The sequence below is a fragment of the Cynocephalus volans genome, chromosome 2 (assembly GCF_027409185.1).
Source record: "Cynocephalus volans isolate mCynVol1 chromosome 2, mCynVol1.pri, whole genome shotgun sequence".
Taxonomy (NCBI): domain Eukaryota; kingdom Metazoa; phylum Chordata; class Mammalia; order Dermoptera; family Cynocephalidae; genus Cynocephalus; species Cynocephalus volans.
In genome coordinates this window covers 78212017-78232581 of record NC_084461.1, presented here as the reverse complement: position 1 = coordinate 78232581, position 20565 = coordinate 78212017, and the positions used below count along the sequence as shown (strand labels likewise).

The window sequence follows — 20565 nt, the reverse complement described above, 5'->3', positions numbered from 1 at the left end:
TTATCAAAGTGGCGATTTGGATACCAAGAGAAATGTAGTACCTTTAGTAAGAAAGGTGTCCCTTGTTGGTCAGGTTTTTTTGCCAGGTTTCCCCCAATTCTGACAACATGTAGAAATGAAAATAGCTATCGACAATTGCCTTTATTAGAGAATTAGATGCTTAGTTAGCTGTTAAAAATATTGCCAATGATTATAACTCAAGGATTTCACATTATAAAACTCATGTTTCTGTATTCAATACTGAGGCTCCAAATTCATTAAAGTCCATTAACAATTTTAGAATGCTTACAAATTTCAAAATTTTTACCTTCTGTTCCATGTATTGTAACCAATTTCATCAATTGTTTCTATCCTGTCATGGAACAGACTACGGTGAAGTGCTGTGGGTTGAAAGAGACAACTTGTCACTTAGGGCAAATTGAATCTTATTACCACGATTTTGGAAGTTCCTAAAAAGGATTATACTCCACCAAAGATGCAGCCTTTGTTTTTCATGCTGTTTGATTTTGTTTTTTACTTACAATGACAATCTACTTATCAAAACTCAATATAAAAGGGGAGGGGGAGGACTCACAGGAAGTGGAGAAATTAATTTCATAATTTATCAAGCTAAATAATACCACCTCAGATTTTATAAAAAATGAAGCCATGCTTAGTAGTGATAATAAAGCACTTGGATGTTTTAATTATTAACAGAACAAAATTTTCCCTGAGATAAAAAAAATAATAATTTTAATTTTTCTTGAGATGATACTGATTTTCTTGACAACACTTAATCATCCTGAGGAAGGTCAAAAAGTCTTCCTCAGGACAAACTTGTTCTGTTCCTAATGATTCTTCTGGAACCATAGTCAATGAAATTATCATGAACACCACAGTGCTTGTTCCAGGATAGACTTTCTCATTTCTCATTCCAAGACAAAGAAAGATTGAAAAATCCAAAAAGTGAAATTTTTCTCCAAAACATTCTCTGTACTGTTTGAATGATCTTCTTAGCGATGAAAAATGCTTGATGGAATTATTTTTAACTGGGGACAGAACATTCATTCTGGAAGATGTTGATACCTAATTTTATAATGAGCAGAACTATATACCGTTAATGACAGACTATCAACAGACAATACATTTTACAGTTTTCAGGAATTAAAGCCTTCTAGATGCAGTAAAGTCTCGATCTGGATGACCTACATCAATGCTAGAAGACATATCAATGCTAGAAGACATAGAGTGCTTGACATCATCTTTTCTTCATAAATAATGAGCCTGGATGATACCAAATGGATTCTATTGCTTTTATTGATTATTTTCATTGAACAATGTTAGTCATTTAGGATAATTAAAAAACAACTAATATTCTTAGAATATGTACATTCTATTATCTGATATAAATTGATCCAGCCTTTCATTATGGCAGTGAATTTTCAGGCTACACAAAAGGTAAGTAATTTATATTCCAAATACAACAATCACCTCTGTGTTAATCATACGGTACAATTCACAGATTCCTATTACACGGCTGCACACACTTACAGAGGGTTAGTACAAAAGCCAATGCAAATATGCAAGAACCCTCATTCTAATGGTTAGTGAGGCACTAGAGGTGGGTGTCGGCGATAGGTATTCTCCTGAGTTCTACGATCTGGGAGTCAGTCAAGGTGCCTCCCTCCTGGCTGCCTTGACCAGATTCATTATCACTGACACTGAGACCAGCACCTGAAACAGAAAAATAATAAATAAATGCAAAACCCCAAACTATTAGTGCAGTGAATTCTTAAGGATCAAGTTACATTAAGCCAAACATGTTTATTTCTACTGTACTAGTAAAACATGAAATATATATGTAGAATAGATATTATTAATACCTAACAATCATGGAACTACATTTTAAATTTCCTTCGGTAATTTTTAAAAGTAAAGTAGAAAATAATTTCTAAAGACACAAATTTGGGCTCTCAATCTTTTTTTTTTGGTTTTCGCATAGTGGACAGGTATAACCTACTACCAGGAGCAGCATTTCTTTGTTGAGGACTTATCAAAATAGAAAATCAGGCATGCTATTAGACTAGCCCAGCAGGGGTGGAGGATTTGCTGCTAGACAACATACAGCCTTCCACATACACTGAGTCTAGTAGGTCCATCAGCTGAGACTCAAGTGTCGTGCAGTGATTTGAGAAGAGAGACAAGCACCTGAGAACACCTTGAGTCAGATCAGGGCCCCAAGACACTGGCTCTGAATGATGCAGGTCTGGTCCCAAGATAAAAATAATTATCTTATTGTAATTAAGTGCCAAAACAGATCGGCACAGGAATCCCACAAAGCTAGCTGTTGTTAACTACAGACAGCGCCCAGAATTGGTTTTGAGGAAGCTCCACCATTCACTACTTTTTTCACATTTCACAATAACTTAGAAAACTTAAAACTATACTAGAGTAACACTTCGTTCTTTCCTTCTGTAATGTGCAGAGAACATAACCTGTAGTGCTTCTCCCCCAAACTCCCACAGAGAGAGAGAGAGAGAAAGACTGCAGAAGTGGACACAGGCGTGCTGCATGGATCACCAGAGGTCACAGCTCCCAGCTCCTCCCTCTCTGCTGGCATTAGACTCTGCCAACAAGGAGGAAAGTGAAAAACCAGTTGCTCAGGCAGCTGAAACTTCCCTCTCTGACTGAGATAGAGGAAAGGCCATTCTGCAGAGCTGGCAGCGACGGGAAAACAGTGAATTAGCTTCATCTTAACCTATCTGGAGATGGAAGCGGGAGCCCACTCGTAAACTCCTTCTAGCCAAGCCCTCCCTCTTCTGGGTCTCTGTCCTTTGCACCGTCTGTTAAAGGCTGCTGTTGAAACTCCGCTTTCTCCCTTTGCTTCAGTGATACAGAAATTGCCCATCTTGTCCTGATCTGCTGGCTCTCTGCAGAGCTCTTCCTCTTTCCTTGCATCTCCTCCTGCGGTGTCACCGCTGGCTGCCTTGTCTGCAGGCCTGCTTCAGGGCCCACAGGACCTGTCCGACCCTTGCCTGCTCTCTAGTGTCTCACTAGCATTCCCGAGCTCAGGACACAGAGCCACTGGTCATCCCCTTTTCCGACCATGCTATGGTGCTAGCCCCTCTGCCTGGAGGCTCTTCTCATTCCCCACCTCCTTAATCTGGCTGCCTGCGCTCTTCCTGCAGATATCCAGTCAGGTTCACCTCTGCTACCCATGGAAACATGACGATTCTCTTTTAAAATTTCTGACTCTCCCTCTGGATTATGTCCTTCCTACCTCTCTATCTCCTAGCTCAGAGGACAGGGACCAGGACACTGTGAGTGTTCAGTAAATGCTGAATGTATTATTAAACTATGCGCTGTATCCTAATTCTTGAAAATGGCTTTTCTGTTCTTGTGGTCCATTCTGAATTCCACTGCCCTTTTCTTCTCAAGAACAAACATCAGTTCCTTTTGACAGTTGCATCAAGTCTGGAACTATCCGCTTTGGCTTTCAAAATACCCCATAATCTGGCTCTATCTTACCAAATAGATGTAGTCCAACCTTGGCCCATTAGAGAGCTTTATCTGAAACTGATTAGGCTTCCTGACTGGTCCTGAATGTACCATGTTGATTCCAGCCTGAGTGTCTTCCTGCCGATCCATCCAGACTAATCTCCACACGTTTTTATAAATACTTCTACCATTCCTTCAAAACAGGGAGCTGGAGGATGTAATAGTTGAAAAGTCCTCATATCTGACAAAATTATTAATCACATCCCCTTTACTCTCTCAAATTGCCCCAGTTTGGATGGTAAATTTTGTGGCACCCCAAATATATGTCACGAAGCAAAATGTTTAACAAATACCCATGAACTCTTTCCTCAAGTTAAGAACTATATTATTGCCAATGACAATATATTTTTTGAAATTTAGTAAGTTGTTTAAGTTTTAAAATTAACACATTTAACTAAAAATCAGATCTTTACTTTCTCTTGCAAAACTGGAAGACCAGGTGACACTGGGACTACATGGCCCAGGCTCTCCCTCCATGTTTGTCACTGTCTTCAGCCAACCCTCCGGAATCACTTCTGATATTTTCCTGGCTGCTGAAGGTAACAATTGAGTCTGCCACCAGGCCTTAAAAAGGACAAAGGCCCATGCTTCCCCTGTCTGACCTGGAAAAACCTCAGTGAACTGGTATGACGGTTGCCATTCTAGAAGGAGAAGGTGACTGAGGCCCTGAGGCTGGTAGCAGCTTGATCCAGGCAAGGAGGAGCGTAAGGGCTAAGTAACAGAGTTGCCCAATATGGGATGAGTTAGGGAGAAACAGAGAGGGCCCCACAATTAGCATCAGGAGAGAGTGGGGCTGGATGACTTAACTAGTACCAACTCCCAATGATTTCAGTGTCTGCCTGCTCAAAACCCCATCAGGAATGCCATACTAAAGCATTTGACTACCACGGGACAAAGCACACTAGAAAGACAAGTTTGGTACTGAAAGCATGCTGAGCTTGTTGAGTACCCAGGGCACCAGGAGGTGTAAGCAAGTTCTAGGTCCAGCCTCCCCTTGAGTCACCATATCTATGCCTGTTCCCCATTTCTTTCCAGTCGATAGAAATGCACAATACCCAAATACTAATCCCTCACTGAGTCTCGGAGAGGGCACATATTACACACAAGGATAACATGACATAACCAGGAGCACAAACCAGGCCTCCCATCTCTCTGTAACTGGTTAAATGGCCCAAGAAGATACTTTGTAGTAAGTATCCTGATTTTTTGAAAGACATTTTTGGGCTTAAGTTTTAAGCCCAAACTTAAAGAAAAATCCAGCAACGATAACAGTAATTCTTCCCTTTGGTAGATAGAACAGACAATCTCAAAGGAATTACAAGTAATAGTTTATATCCATCTCCAGCATTCCCCTTTCTCAACATTTTAACATGCTTTAGTTAGGAAAAGGGTGATTATTAGTCCTGTTTCACATATGCAGAGACTGAGTGAACATTAGAGGTCTTCACTGTGTTGCCCATGTCACATAGCAGGGAAGTCACAGAACAGAGATACCCACTGTGCCCTCTGATCCCAAATGCGGGTGTTTTCTGCTACAGCCTCTTGTGCTGGCAGCTGTAATTGTGCTAATTCCTTGTCCTTTAGGTTTCAAGTGCTCAACTTGGTCTAGAGAATAAATTTTAAACTCCTTGGCACATATTCAAGCTCCCACCACCCCATCCTACTGCCCTCAATAATCATGGTGCAATGAATATCCAAGTGTTACAGACTATATTGTGAACATTTAAACTTATTTTTAAGCACTACAATAAATTGAACCCAGCAAATAATTCATTCCATGTACTGAACCTAAAATCTGCCAGACCCTGTGATAAATGCTTTATGTAGACAATCTCCAAGCCCCGTGAAAACTTACACGCCAATTATAATAATCCTTCTTTGATAAGCAAGTCCCTTGCTGAAATCACACAGCTAGTAGACTGTGGAAGTGGGATTTCAATACAGGGCTCTCTGGCCCTCTGGACTACTCTCAGTATACACGGCCTTTTACAATGTGACAATGATTCATTGATCATACTCCTTCAATCTTTTTCTGAGGAAAAAAAATTCAAAATGTTTCCAAATTCCACTTTTCCACTTTGATTCCCACCTAACTTTGTTTAGTACACTGGGCTTCAGAAATTCTTCAAATTAAATAAGTCACTGTGGCTGGACGTGATGTCCCTGCAAGAGAAATTTATTAGTGAGTTCTTTGAGGAGTTTGAATATTTGGAGTCTTGATTCTGAATGTTTTCAATTGCATTCAAGGACAAGCCATTCATTTTTTTCTAACTGAAAAAGAAATCATGTCTAGGTTTCCAATAGGGAAGTGTTTACCATGACATTTGTACCATTGGCCTGAGGTAAAACCAGGAAGCTACAGGACTGGGGATAGTGGGAATCAGGTTAGTCACTCTGAGAGAAGACCCCTGTTAAAAAAAAAAGACCTTGTTTCTAAGCCCAGTGTGTTCCAAGCTTAATAATTTTTAGAATCTTGGCAGCTTTGGATCAACATAAAAAATGCCAGTGCTCAAGATACCTCTTGTTAGGAATATAACTAAAGATCACTACCTCTCATCCTACCCTCACCCTTTGTGCAGACCAAGTCTCTGTTCTAATTAGCTCAGTCCCTTCTCCTGTTCTCTAAAATGGAGGCCGTCCCATGGAGATGGTTCCCACTCTCCTAAAGTCTTGGTTGGGGACACTGATGATACATTAGATAGTTCTATTTAAAAAAAACTAATAATAACCAGGATGCCACTAGTCTAGAACTGAGTATCTCATTTGCTTATGGGAAGGCTGATGCACTTCAAAAACAACTAATTGAGGGATATTATGTCCTCTTTTTTTAAATTGAAATGTGGACATCTCATAGAAATACAAGTATTTTATTCTAAAATGTCAATAGCATTTTCTTCTTTTTTTTTCTTTTTAAATGATTCAATATGGTGAAAATTCAGATGGAAAAAGAAGTCCATGACTGGTTTTGGGGCCAAATCAAACTATTGTTATATACTTGCTTTTACTGTTATTTTGAAATAGGCAAAAAAGTGTGCACTAACACACTGGCCTCAAAAACACTGTCTTGCTCACTTCAGAATTCAGTTGTAGCTGTTAAACATGAACTTGGAGCCTGCTGACACATTTGTATGTGCTTATAAAGAAGTGATGGTGTTTTTCAATTTGAAAACTGGCTACCTGAGAGCTTTCCCTCTTAGTAGTCTAGTCTTTTCCACAGTTGATCTTAATGTAATTAAAAGGAGAATTTCTTAGCTAAGAGTGGCAGGTCTCCTGCTTGCCCCTTAGTGCAACAGCATTCTGCCATTAAGTCCTCTCTATTGTACCCAGTGAAGGCATTCTACCTAGTGAATTAATATAAGTATTTTAATATGTGCTTGAATATCTCAACATTACTCCTGATTGAAAGATGATGAGATTCCTCCGAAAGAGATTAAAAGGACGCAGGAAATGGTATCAATGGCTACTGGAAGGCCTACCTTTCAGTCCCCCTTCCTGAAACCTATCCATCGACCATTCCATCCATCCTATACGGAGCATCAACTGAGATACCCCACACTCTTACAGATCCAGGGTCACTGAGATGGATCCTATCTTGTGGAACATAAGCTTTGGTCCAGGACTAGGCCTGGCTCTTACTTCAGCATGTTCACCTAGCCACCCTTTCTGCTTCTAAGTGGAATTTAGATGGATCATGCTTTTTACCTGTGTGAATTACCTGCTTACTTGTGACTTATTGACTCTGTCTTGGCTGTTGGATACTCTGACACATATTTTAGTGTAGGCATTAGGGCAAGGGAAGGAAGCACATAGGACAGATCTGATGAACAGGTGGTACAATTCAAGAAAGACAAATAAGTCTCTTCCCATATGATCCTACCACAGTGCCTGAAGACCCACAAAAAAGGATGCATTTTTTTTTTTTACCTCGAAGGTTTTGGTTCTTAAGCATTTTCTACTAAAATATAAAAACCACAGAAAAAGCTTTTACCTCTCACCTTTGTTTATAGAATACTTTATTATGAATGACCCTAAAGCTAAGAAAGGAGGTTAAAAAAATGGCTGTCAAATGCCAAAGGCCCATTTTTGCCTTAAATATCTAGTGTTCTCTAAGGTCAGCTACAGATCTAAGGAAAGCTGGGAAGCCTGCCAGAAAGCCTAGAACACAGGGTGAAATCTGTGGTTGACTGTTATATACACTCTCAAGCAGAAAATTCTCAAGTATACTGTAGAAACTGTTGCTTGAGAATAAGAAAATCTTCACAATGTGAGATTTTTGAGGTACCAGGGAACATGGCTATCCCAGTTATTTTGGATGAGAAGATGTGGCTAAGTGATTTGGCTAAAGTCACTAAAGTAAATCTGGGAGGTGGCTGCCCCATCACATAATCTACTGCTACACGTTGCTCTAGGTCCATGCTTCTGGAGTATGGAAAGCACCTGAAACAGAAGGATTCAAATTGGGATTCCTTTAACTTGTGGTACATGAGGTCTTTTGAAGGAGTGCAAGGTAGTATGGGAAGGATAGCTTTAAGGGAATACATTTCCGGATCTGTAACTTCCATATGTTCTGATAAGATTCTTTTTCATTTTTGATAATCATTTATCAAAACATTTCATGTTTTTGTGATTAATGTTGATTTGTTGAACTGTGGACTAATAATAATTGTAATGATAATTTAGTATAAAAGAAATTTCAGATACTTTAGAATCTGGTGGTCACAGAAAAAATTTAAGTTTCAGTTTATATACATGTTTTGGTGGAGGAGAGTATGAGTGGGTAAAGATTAAATGAATTTCAAACATAAAATATATTATGGTAGCAAAAAATTCTATACAGGAAGGAGAATGGAAATATAAATTCAAGGAGAAGGAGAATGATATAAAATTTTCAACTGTAAAAGAAAGTCCTGCTCATACATTTAAAAAATGAATAACAGTGGGTATCAAATTGCTAGGGTATTGAGACACCTTTGGATTAGTTTGAAAGAATAATGTAAAATTTTTATTTTAAAATATTATAGAGGCCTGCCAGAAACATAGTAGAAATTACATTATTTGATACTATTTAAACTTATAATGAAAAACTTTAGATGTTTATTTAAATACATGTAAAGGGCTACATAGCATTTAAAAAATGTTTTGGGGGTTCATATGCAAATGAGAAAGACTTGGAAGACCCACTGTTCTCAATACTTGACTTGGAACGGTCCATATTGAAGGTGGCCCTGAAATAGATCAAAGTTTGCAAACTCAAATGTCACAGAGGCCAAGAAGGTTAGCATAAGCCAGTGACATGGGTCTAGCGGGCACTGGACAAACTGAAGAGCTCATATGCAAAGTGGCAGGATTTACTCAGCTCCAATCAAACAGGGCTAGATTTCAAGCACTCTGTTGCTAAATTTTTCCAGAAATTCTGGATTTTTGTGGGATATCTCCTAATTTTTAATGTTGTCTACATGGGTCAAATAAAACACCTTGTTGATGAATCTGACCATGGGATGAATCTGACCCATGGGTCAATTCTAAATTCTGTTGTAGATGGAATGGCATGTGGACTGCTCTTCTATTTGACCGTATTCTAGAATGGAAAGTGTCCAGGGAGTGGTGCTTGATTATTATAGTATCTTTTCTAAAAATATAGGGAACTAATGTTAGAGATTGTTATTTTGGTCTTTTAAAATATTTATTTCCTAATGAGTTTAGGAAACTCTAAGGAATGCTAAACTAAATCTATAAGCAAGTCATTCCATACATTCCTGAGCCAAATGCATTTATACTTGTTATATATATATCAGAGAGATCTAATTTAATTATGCTTTAAGAATTCATTTTATGTTCCCAGTGTCAGAGCATCAACAACTGATGATACTGTAGTACTGGGGACATAATCTGCCCCAAGAACTATTTATAATCTGAAAGCCCCTTTTCAGTCCCAGCTCTAACAAAACTTTCATGCAGCTGATCATTCCCTCCTTTCTGAACTCCCTTCCCTCTTTAGTTTTCTTTCTGACCTTACTACTTTTTCTCTGTGGGACCCTCTTCTATTCACTCTTTAAATGTAGGTATTGTCTAGGATGTTCTTGTTTCCCTTCCCCACCTTCCGCTCCCTCCCCTCCCTTCCCTTCCTCATCTATTTTCCTTTCTTCTCTTCTGTCTTCTTCCACTCTCCTAGATCAAATTTATTTTTCCCCATAGCTTCAAATATAATCTCTGCACTGATAAATTTCCTCCCCTAAAATCTCAACCTTAGTACTTAGGAGTCACCAGGCCTAATGTTCAAATCTGAACTCATCAGTTTCCCCTGCAAACAAACGAATGCTCCATCTGCTACTCCTTCAGTCACCCAGGTGAGGAGCGTGAGCTTTTGCCTCTGCTCTCTCAGTGCTTCCTCAGTATTCCTCTTGTGCTCATCTTCTCATTTTTATTTTCACAAGTAAGTCTCATTGCTTTGGACCCTTGAATAACCTCCCAGCCTTCCTGATACTGCTTCTAAATTTATCTTTCATACTTCCATAAAACTTAGTTTGCCAAGAATTCATTTATTTTGCTTCAAAAACCAATGGGAACATGTCTTTCCTCTCCTCAAAAACCTCCATGGCTCACTGTGTTCTATAAAAATCCCACTCCTTATGGTATTTGAACACCATGTTAACATTATGCAGGGGCTGGACAGTTAGTTCAGTTCGTAAGAGCGTGGCCCTGTAACACCAAGGTCAAGGATTTGGTTCCCTGTACTGGCCAGCTGCCAAAAAAAAAAAAAAAAAAAAAAAATCAAACATCATGCAAAGTATCAGTTCCAATATGGTTTGTCTCCACCAAAACTCATGTTGAGGCTTGGTCCCCAATGTGGCAGTGTTGGGAGGTGGAACCTTTAAGAGGTGGTGCCTACTGAGAGGTGTTTGAGACTCCACCCTCCTCGGCAGTGTAGTGAGTGAATTCTCGCTCTTGCAAGACTGGATTAGTTCTCACAGGAATGGATTAGTTTCCACGTGAGTGCGTTGTTATAATGTGAGGGTCCCCTTTGCCCCTTTACACGTGTCTGCTTCCCCTTTGTCCTTCTGCTATGTTATGACACAAAACAAAAGCCCTCACCAGAAGCTGAGCAGGCACCGTGCTTCTCGGACCTACCTACCTCTAGAATGGTGAGCCAAATACACTTCTTTTTCTTTATAAATTATCCAGTCTCAGGTATTCTGTCACAGCAACACAAAATGGACTAACACAATCAGTAAATGTTCTGCTTCTCCAGAATTAATCTATCAGTAAATGTGTTCTGGAAACACCAGAGTAAATTCAGTACAGCTGGTTTCTTTACTCTAGGACTTTTTACAGCTGCTAAAATGCTAATGTGAATTGTGAATCTCTGCAGTTTCCCAAATATACTTGGTCAGGGGATCCTTCCATTGAGGAATCACTATGAAAAACTCAAAGAGTGTGTTTGCTGAAACTTAGTTGGGGAACTCAGTAGATTATTGAAAATGGAGTTATACTACCTGTCTGGCTTTTCTCCCTTTTTTCGGATTTCATCTTCTGCCTGCCCCAGCCACATTGCTGTTCTGGTTCTTCCCAAAGAAGCCACATACCATTAGGCTTCTGGGCTTTGGCTAATTCTGTTCTCTCAGTCTGTAATGCTCTTTCCTCCGTTCTTTACCTATTTAAAACCTATACATTCTTCAAGAATCAACCAAGAGGATTTTCCCCCTTGATTTCCTCAATAATTAATAATTCTCTCCATTATTTATTTTATTCTTCCTTATGTCATGTTTGTGTAAATGTCTATTTCTCCTAGCAAATTCTGTTTCATTTTTTTCATTTATCCATTCATTCATTATCAAATGATATTTACAAAAACGTTTATCAAGTACCAAGTACTATTCTGCATATAGGACTGAGTTCTTATTCTTTTCAGCAGGATTTGCCATTCCTAACAAAGTAGTCGAAAGGAGTATGGAACACCGGCTGAGAGAAGAGACTCAGGAGCAGGTGGCCTTAACTTGCTCTGTGGCACTACCATTTCTTAACTGTGTGAACTTGGGCAAATTGTAAAATAAGAAATATGAAAATATGATGTTATTCCTAGGAATTCTGGTTAAGATATAATGCAAAATTTTTACTTTATAATGATAGAGAAAAACATTTTAGCAAGGCAATATCCTTTATAGCCAGACAATCAAACTGTAATATAGTTAAAATTCACTTTTCAATAAATTCATCTGAGCATGGACATATCTTGCCTGTTTGAATATCTAGAAATTAAAAGTTCACTAGAATTTTTATAATAGTGGCAGTTCAACATTTTTCTGAGGGAAAAAAAATTTAAACTGACTATTTGGTTTGAAAACAACTAGTATTATTTTACAACTATCTTTTAATGACCAAAATAGCATTTCTGACAAGTTAAATATCTACTCTATTTATCCTATCAATGTAGGTATTATTTAGAAACTAGAAAAAATGAGATCCACTAACTATATCCCCTGGGAACATGTGATCTTCAATCCGGTGGTTTCATGGTCTTTTATGTGCCTTAGCATGTTTCCAACATCATATGCTGCTGAACTGGGGCCTTTAGGACTATATTCCTCTCATTCTGTAAGGACTATCCATTGGTCATAGGTTAAGTGGGATTGAAGAGTCAACGAATGTGTATGTGATGTATGTGACAGCACTTTAAAGACAATAGAACTATACAATGCTCATTACCATTGCCTTTGAAAGTTTCTGCTTCAAAAGATACTCCAGAAGAAGGTCTCTTTGGCAGGTCAAAGGCAAAACTGCCTCAGTGAGATCCCTACTGACTCTCTTAAACTGACCTTGTCTCAATAGTATCTTGGTGTTCTAGCAAGATTCCAGGCCAGGAAGATTTACATTTAGCTGAAGTATGCTTTTTTCCTAAAAGCAAATTGTAAATTATTTTTAGGTTGTCTTATATTTGGTGCCAAGAACAAAATATCCTAGAGTTTGACTGGGATTAGGAATGGGGTCATGAGAATCAGCATGTGCTAAGGATGACTTATACTTTTTCAACTTCATGGGAGGAAGATATTAATTGTATCATAGCAAGAATGCCTGCTTCTAATGTAGTTTTTGGGTCCATACATACCAGTTTTTAATGCAAATATCAAATCATCAAACTCCTGGGACTCCTCATCAGCTATCAGCGACCCCTGGCCATATCCTCCAGAAGAAGGGAACGTGGCGCCATTTTGTAGACTTTGCTTTAGATCAGGGCTGGCCTGACTGGCTTGTTGGAAGGATGCTCTCTCCCAGTCAGGTGGCACCTTTTGGGGTTGGGGTAAAGGGAAAAGGGAACCATAATGTAAGTGCATACACATTTACTTTGAAACCCATATGAACAATTTATATCCGTGTCTCATTAACAAAGACTTTGTGAAAGAGTGGTTGAATTGTTTTTAAACTAACACCTTTAATTTTATCTCTGTTCCTTAGAAAATGATGTCTCTCCCTGAGCCAATCTAATACGGTGATTCTAAACCATTTCTCTATTAGAATTACTTGTAGATTTCTCTGCTGTCATGTGTGGGGAAAGAAAACTTTTTAACCCATTAAATACATTTTATTTTTTTGTAAAATACATGCAAAGAAAGCTCTTAAAAAATATAAGAACTGGAGAAGAATGCTCCTAATCCTTAATCTAAAATACCATTAGTATTTTAAATCCAGTAAGTATCTATAAGAACATACAGAACTGGAAAAAAAAAAAAGTTTTTTCATGGTATTCTAAATCCTTCCCTGTTTTTGGTTAAATGGTTAAATAAAAAGATAGCTCTATCCTGAAATGATTAAATGTATTCACTTCCCTCTAGGTTACTGGGAAACACACCCTTAAGCACTCCTTTCCTATGCTTTTCCTTCTCTGCATGGCTTTGCAGACTGTCTCACGCAGTCCCTCATTGGCAGCTGGATGAAGGCCAATTCTAAGCCTCTGAGGAAAGCAGAGCACACAAGGCTACGCCATTGTGCAACACCCCAAATGAACACTTGAGCAGTGCTCAGGACCGGGAATTGGACAGTCACAGCTATTGCCTACCAATATAAGGTTTTCTTTCTTTCTTTCTTTTTGTCTTTTTCGTGACCGGCACTCAGCCAGTGAGTGCACTGGCCATTCCTACATAGGATCCGAACCCGTGGCGGGAGCGTCGCTGCGCTCCCAGCGCTGCACTCTCCCAATTGCGCCACGGGCTCGGCCCCAATATAAGGTTTTCTGACACTGCAGGGACAGTTCATACTGAGAAAAATGATCTGAAGGCTTTTGAAATAAACTTGAGAGGATAAAATGAAATCTTAAAAAAGTTTCACTGAACAGTTGAACATCTATACCAGCACTGTTTAATAGAACTTTCTGCAATGATACAAATGTTTTATATCTGCATTCTCCAATGGGGCAACTACCAGACACAAGTGGCTGTTGAGCACTTAAAATGTGGCCAGCCAGGGTAAACAGAAAACTGAATCTTTAATGTTATTTAATTTTAGTTAGTTTAAATTTAAATAACCACACATGGCTAATGGCTGTTGAATTGGACAGTTCAGATCTAGACAAACAGTAGATTAGGTAACCATTCAAAAAGACAAAAAACATTTTTTTAAGATTAATTTCTGAATTGTTGATCCTAAAAATATCCCTGTTTCTATTGGTACTGTGATAAAATAATTCAGTTTTAAGAACTTTTGGGTTATAGAAATGGTACTAAGTTTCCAAACATTTAAGACGTATGAAAGACATCCTAATTTTTAGATATTGCACTTGAACTTATTCACCTTATAACTGAAATTTTGTACCCTTTGACCAAAATTCCTCCCATTTCTCCCACCTCAGTCCCTGGCAACTGCCTTTCTGTTCTGTTTCTTGCTACTACTTAATAATTCTTTATATTAAATTTTCTTTGTTCAAACTAAAAGGTAGATAGTACTTGATTTGTGATTGTTTACCTTAATTTTAACCTGACATGAAAAAAAATTTTTCTGTACTGCCATGGAGGACAAAAAATATTTCTGTGAAGGTAGACTATCTACCTACCCATCCATAGATCTATTTACCTCTCTGTCTAGAAACTGTTTGCTTTTCAGACAGACATACCTTGATTTCCTGCCATTTTTCAGGATGTAAACACAAATACTATTCCCCTTGGCTCCTTAATACAGAGAGGGCAACACGAGCTACGTAAGGAGTGGTAGCCAAGCATATCTCAGACACTACAGAAATGGTCAGGGGCCCGCATTACCATCTCTTCCTGGCCAAATGCACTCAGGTATGTTTTAAAATCTCAGCAGTGGCCCCAGTGTTATGGGCAGCATTACTGACAGGTTGGTAGCAATATGATTCAGACACAGGAAATCAAAATGATGATGTAGACAGTATTCTATACAGAGAACAGTGGGAGGTAGATTTTACAGAGGAAATCCTGGCTAGATTTTCCAGTAGTGCTACAGAAGCACTCTTCTGAGCCTTTGTTCTAAAATATTTTCTGGTATTTAAATCGAAAAGAGTTTTGCTTATTTTGTTTTCACTGTGTTGGGATTGAAGTAGTGAGTTGGGATGGATAAGGAAGAGAGCTGTGAAAGCATTATTAGGAGGAATAATATTTTACAAACCATTTCTTAGGTAGACTCAGTCACTGTCATGTCAAATTAGGAAGATTTTGAAGAAAGAGATGTCAAATTATGCTCTGATTTCCCAATACAAACTACTGGTCAGTGTAGCTCACAGGGCAGGGAAGAAAAAGACTTAGATGTTGTATCACAGGTGTGATACAGCAATAAGGAAATCAAGTACCTAAAATTGGAAGATGTCAGTAGGTAAAGGATTTAAAAATCACCTAGCATCATTTATCTTGTATTCTTTATGAAATGGAAAGACTGCCAGTGAGAGAGACAGAGTGAGAGAGAGGAGAGACAGAGAGAGAGAAAGATAGAGACAGAGAGAGAGAAAGGGCAGGGCAGGCACCTCCTCCATAGCACTGATCAGATTCTGGGTGGACTTGCTGATTTCCCCTCCGGCAGCAGGCATTCCGCTCCCGGGTGTGAAGAAGGCTGTGCTGGGTCCTGGATGCCCATTCATTTCCACTGTATAGCTGGCCTTCATAGGGCAACACATTTGGTTATGTAAAATGAAATAAACCACAAAAACATAAAGTCCCTGCAAAAGAAAAGAACACCAGCGTGTCAAAGGAAGCCCTGCTACATAGCTGACGAATAAACAGGGTTGTAAGCATAGCTGATTTTCTACAGCTCTTCTCCACCAAAGCTGAGAATTACAGAACATGTTAGGAGTCTAGCAAAGACCACTATAAATTTCGAATATCATAAAAAAATTAATTAATTTCATTTAGGAAAGCTGACATCTCACTAACAAACCATTTTTTTCCTTTGTTAAAATGTAAGTAACTCTGGGGGCTGGCCAGTTACTTACCTGGGGAGAGCATAGTGCTGGTAACACCAGGGTCACTGGTTCTGATCCCCATACAAACCAGCCAGAAAAACAAAACAAAACAAAACAACACACAAAACAAACAAACCCATAAGTAACTCTGAAATCTACCCCTACTATTACTCGTATATGAAAACAGAATTGCAGAAGTATACCTGATTAGTTGTGTACATTTTGGTTTTTTCCAGTTTTTTTCCACCTATCTCATTATTATTACTTTTTCTTAGCAAAATGGTTGAAGTCGTGAGGTGATGCTCCATTCACATTGTAGATTTCTGGAAGAGCAGCATTAACCAGCCTCCTGATTTTATTTATATATCTTACCTCCTTATCCCACTTGGAAATAAAATCACTGAGTAGGGATTCAGAGGAGTGTTGTGGATAACATTCGGCATGCCTTGCTTCTCAGTAAACGTTACATAAGAACAATAAAACCATCTGTGCATTTGTAAAGAGTTGCTGGCCCTTTAAATTCTTTTGCAATCTAGTCAAACTCTCGATAAATGCTCTGCTTCTGTCACAGAGAGCAACTCAAATTTTGTATTTGTGTTCCGACATTGCCTATACTGGCTCTCCTTCATGATTTCTACAAGGGATCTACTATATACTTCAAATGGTGTTTCTATAGAGTTTGGTAATTTTGACCTTTACACTCAACCAATAAATATGCTAAAATGTGCCTTTTGTATCTGTTCATTCTGGTTCACATCTGTTTAAGTCATGGAAGTAAATAAGAATCTCCTTAATTACTAAAATTCTTAAATTAATCCACAAAAATAAAAGCAAGACACTCAGCTTAATAAAGAAGAAAAAAAAACTCTTCAATATTTTTCAGAAAACACAAATATCTTCATTTTATAAAATATGCATTCTTCTATGATTCTTAACATTTCTTAGAGTATAGAAGCAATAATAAACTTGTGGGCATGAAACTTACATCTGCTGGTATAACAGTATAAAATGTATCAGAAAATACCCAGGGCCTAAACAATTACAAACTACTTCTATATAAAATGAAATTAGAGGACAGTTGGCAAGGTATGTATGCTAGTATTTTATCTCTGCTGCCACTTCTGGAATACTGTTATAATTTAGGCCTTTCTTCTCTTTCTACCGGAATGATCCCTTCTTGGGTTGGCATCTAGTCTATATAATCAAAAAATGTTTTAAAATCAGTGGTTTATCTGCTAGAAATATTCTTAAATGTAATTGCTGTAGCCATGATACAAAAGTAAACAGAAACATTTATTTCCCTTTGAATTAGTGGTTTTTTTTTGGAAGCAACATTAATATTATAAATTATGTAGGACAAGTGAATTAGTTTCATGTGCAAATGATACCGTGGATATTAGCAGAAACAAATCTTCCTGAAAACACTCATACACATCCAAAAGTTTTCTTGTACAACAGACTTTTCACATGGATATGACCTAATTACATTGGCCACGGCAATAGACAAAACAGGAAAAAAATTAAACTGTCAGACTTAAAAATTGTCCAAATGTCACTGATTTATTTCAGGATTTCTCTAAGTGTTGTAAAGTGATAGGGTAAAAGCTAGATCAGGAAATAAAACCCATGCTTTAAAATCATCTCTAAGGACCCATTTGTTATAACAGGACATTCTCTCTCTTGTTTGTTTTTATATCTAGCCTTTTGTGCTTCAGGAAAGAAACTGCCTGTTGAAAATAACTTGCATGTGAAAACTGCATGTTTTTTGTTTTTTCTTAAAAGCATAGAAATATACAGTAGATATTTTGAACCTTTTAAATGTGCCCCAGGAAACATACTGTTAAAATGAAAAGAAAAGAATGTTTAAATGCAGATTGTATGACATTTGCCTGTGTCCAGCCCAGGCTGGGCAAATATAGAAAAGGGACCTGCATTATCCAAAGTACTCAGCTGTGGAGGTTTCTGACCTCAGAGTAAAAACAAGTCCCCATTCCAAATACTGCATGTTAAATCTCTGGCTCTTTTTGCATGCCGCTCTGAAAGAATTTGTGAGAGAATCTAGAATGTCAATTACTCAATCTACTATTGCTGATCAACTATTAAGTTCATCGCGAGGCACTGAGATGCAAAGATAACATATTTGGTTTCTATTCTCAAGTTGCTCACAAATACAATATCCTACAAAATAGCAGGTTACCTGTTTTAGAAGCAGGACATACATATATAATCCATCTGTTCTTCTTATTCTTTACCTAGTGAAAGCTTACAGGCAAGGCAATTCTCTCTGTGCATTGCTGTTTGATTATTGATCTCCTACTATAATTATAAAAAATGCTTTCAAAAATCTTTAGTTCTGCTGGCCAGCCCTCTCTACCCCCCAAAAATGTCTTTAGTTAGATTATACCTGGATTGACCATACCCACTATGGCCAATACTGTATTTCTTTTGATTTAGGAATTTTAAGTTATTATCATTCAGTGGTATACAAATGAAAGAATAATAGTCGAAAACATTAACAAATGCTCTTAACGTTGTCAAGGAGTAAAATAAGTACAGGAGATTATGGCTGCTTATCCCAATAATTTCTTTCAGTTGTATATGACATGGGAAAGAATCAATATTACCGTTTCATAAATTTAACCGAGAAGTGGTGGCAGGGGAGAGAGAAGTGGTTAAAACCGGAAGATGATTAAGCTGGGTTTTAGTCTGAGATCTTTTTACAGGTTCTCCAAGGCTTAACAGCTCCTATCTAGTTGAGGGACACCTGCAGGTTTCAGATAAATTCTCAAAATCAATGTGAACCCCTTGAGACTTCTCTTCCTTCAGAGACAACAAATTATAAGGGACTCAGAGGAATAAAATCTCCGTTAAAAGTAGGCTTTCTTCAGCTCAAAAATTACAAATTTGAGATAAAAAAAAAAGGATAACTTCCATTAAATTGTAACCTCCTAGAAAGTAAGAGACCATGCCTAGTTTGTGCTTGTATTTTTTGTTTATAGAATGGTTCCTGGCATGCAGGGGGAGCTTAAGTAATATCTGTTAAATAAGAGACTGGTTTTTAAATTTCATCAATGGGAGAGATAGGAAGGGGTAGGGGAAGACTTGGGTCTGAGGCACGTGCTAGTTTTAGTCTTCTAATTCTCTCACAACTATAACTAGGTAATTAGGTAGTTGCTCAATAAAACTTGCTTCAGCTTAGTCTATTTCTCATGTCACATGTGCCAGGACTCTTCCTTGGAGAATGAAGCATCCACTCCTGGCTGGATCTCTGCTCTTCTGGCTGGTGTCTCTCTGGTGATAGGGTTGCTTTGTGCTGGGCCTTCAGGTGACTTCCTGGCTGTCTCTGGCTTTCTGCTGGAACAGGTTTTACATACTGCTGCTGCTCCTTTTTGTGGCTACTTCTCATTAAAGGGCTTTCTGCTTTTGCTCTCCCCTTGGCAGACTTCTCTGGGGAGTCTCAGTGATCTCTTGTTTCTGGCCTCAAACTGCCCTTAGGGAACCGACCTACTACTGTTTCGCATCACCAGTTTTGATTTAGCAGCAAAGACAATGGATTTCAAGGGATGACAGAATTGAAAAGACAAATACAGAGTTTCCGCATTTGTGTATTTTTTTTCAGATGTGGGAGAAGTAGGAATTTCATCTTTAACTGCTTCATTTTTTTAACTTCTTATTTTTTCACATTTAAAGTTGCTTTTGTTAATGGTCTTATTTATAATAAGAATCTACAATCTAACCTGTACATAAATACACAGAGGAAGGAATATTGATAGCTGTTGGCTAGTCAGTAAAACTAAAATACTCAGAAATCTATGGCAGCAATTATTACTCAAACGCTTTTTAAAATATTTGGGTGAGATAAATCATTACGTAGTATTCACCATGGGTTAAGTCAAGTTCTTCTATAATTTCTTACTAATTTAAGTGACACTATACATTCAGAACTAGTAGAGTCAATAAAAAGAAGTCTGCTAGCTTCAGATATGTCTTTGACTAAATATCTGGATAGCAGGCTGCTATGGACTGATCGAATTGTGTCCCCCAAAGTCCACATATTAGAAGCTTAATTCTCACTGTAACTGTTGAGGGTGGGAAATCCTATTATGATAATTGAAAGGTGGGGTCTTGAAGAGGTGATTAGATTTTAGGACCATGCCATAGTGAATGGACTAATAATGGTGGTCACGGGTGTGGTTCTATGGGCTTTAAAAGGAGAGTGCATGAGGATCTATCTCTCTCTCTGCTCTGCCATTTTCCATCATGTGAGACCCCTGCATTGCTGTAAAGCCAACTGCAAAGAAGATCCTCATCAGATATGTTCCCTGGACTTTGGACTTCCCAGCCTCCAAAACTGGAAGCAATAAGTCTCATTTTTTTATAAATCGCCAAGTTTCAGGTGTTTTGTTATAAGCAACAGGAAAGGATTAACACACAGGCCTTCACTTTTAAGGTTTAGATAGATGTGTATTCTAAATTTTGTAATTCCTAGGAACAACAATTCTATAGGTATTTATCATAAATACCCAGTGTACAGACAATATATTCTTCCTTTTATACAACCAAGGTTTCTATCTGTTAGTTAAAAACATATGATGGTACTACAAAAAGTTCATGGAAAAAGAGAA

General features: G+C 38.1%; 1 protein-coding gene across 1 annotated transcript in view; it reads right to left on the bottom strand.

Annotated features, from left to right (window-relative positions):
• Positions 1-1442: 1442 nt before the first annotated feature.
• The window catches only part of ADGRV1 (adhesion G protein-coupled receptor V1), a 548065-nt gene continuing 528942 nt past the window's right edge, over positions 1443-20565 (bottom strand). The window contains exons 87-89 of the mRNA XM_063086652.1: positions 15506-15697; positions 12641-12818; positions 1443-1713 (exon numbers count right to left, since the gene is read on the bottom strand). Coding sequence (XP_062942722.1) covers positions 1595-1713; positions 12641-12818; positions 15506-15697 — 489 coding nt within the window. The 3' untranslated portion in view covers positions 1443-1594. The remainder of the gene's footprint in view (positions 1714-12640; positions 12819-15505; positions 15698-20565) is intronic.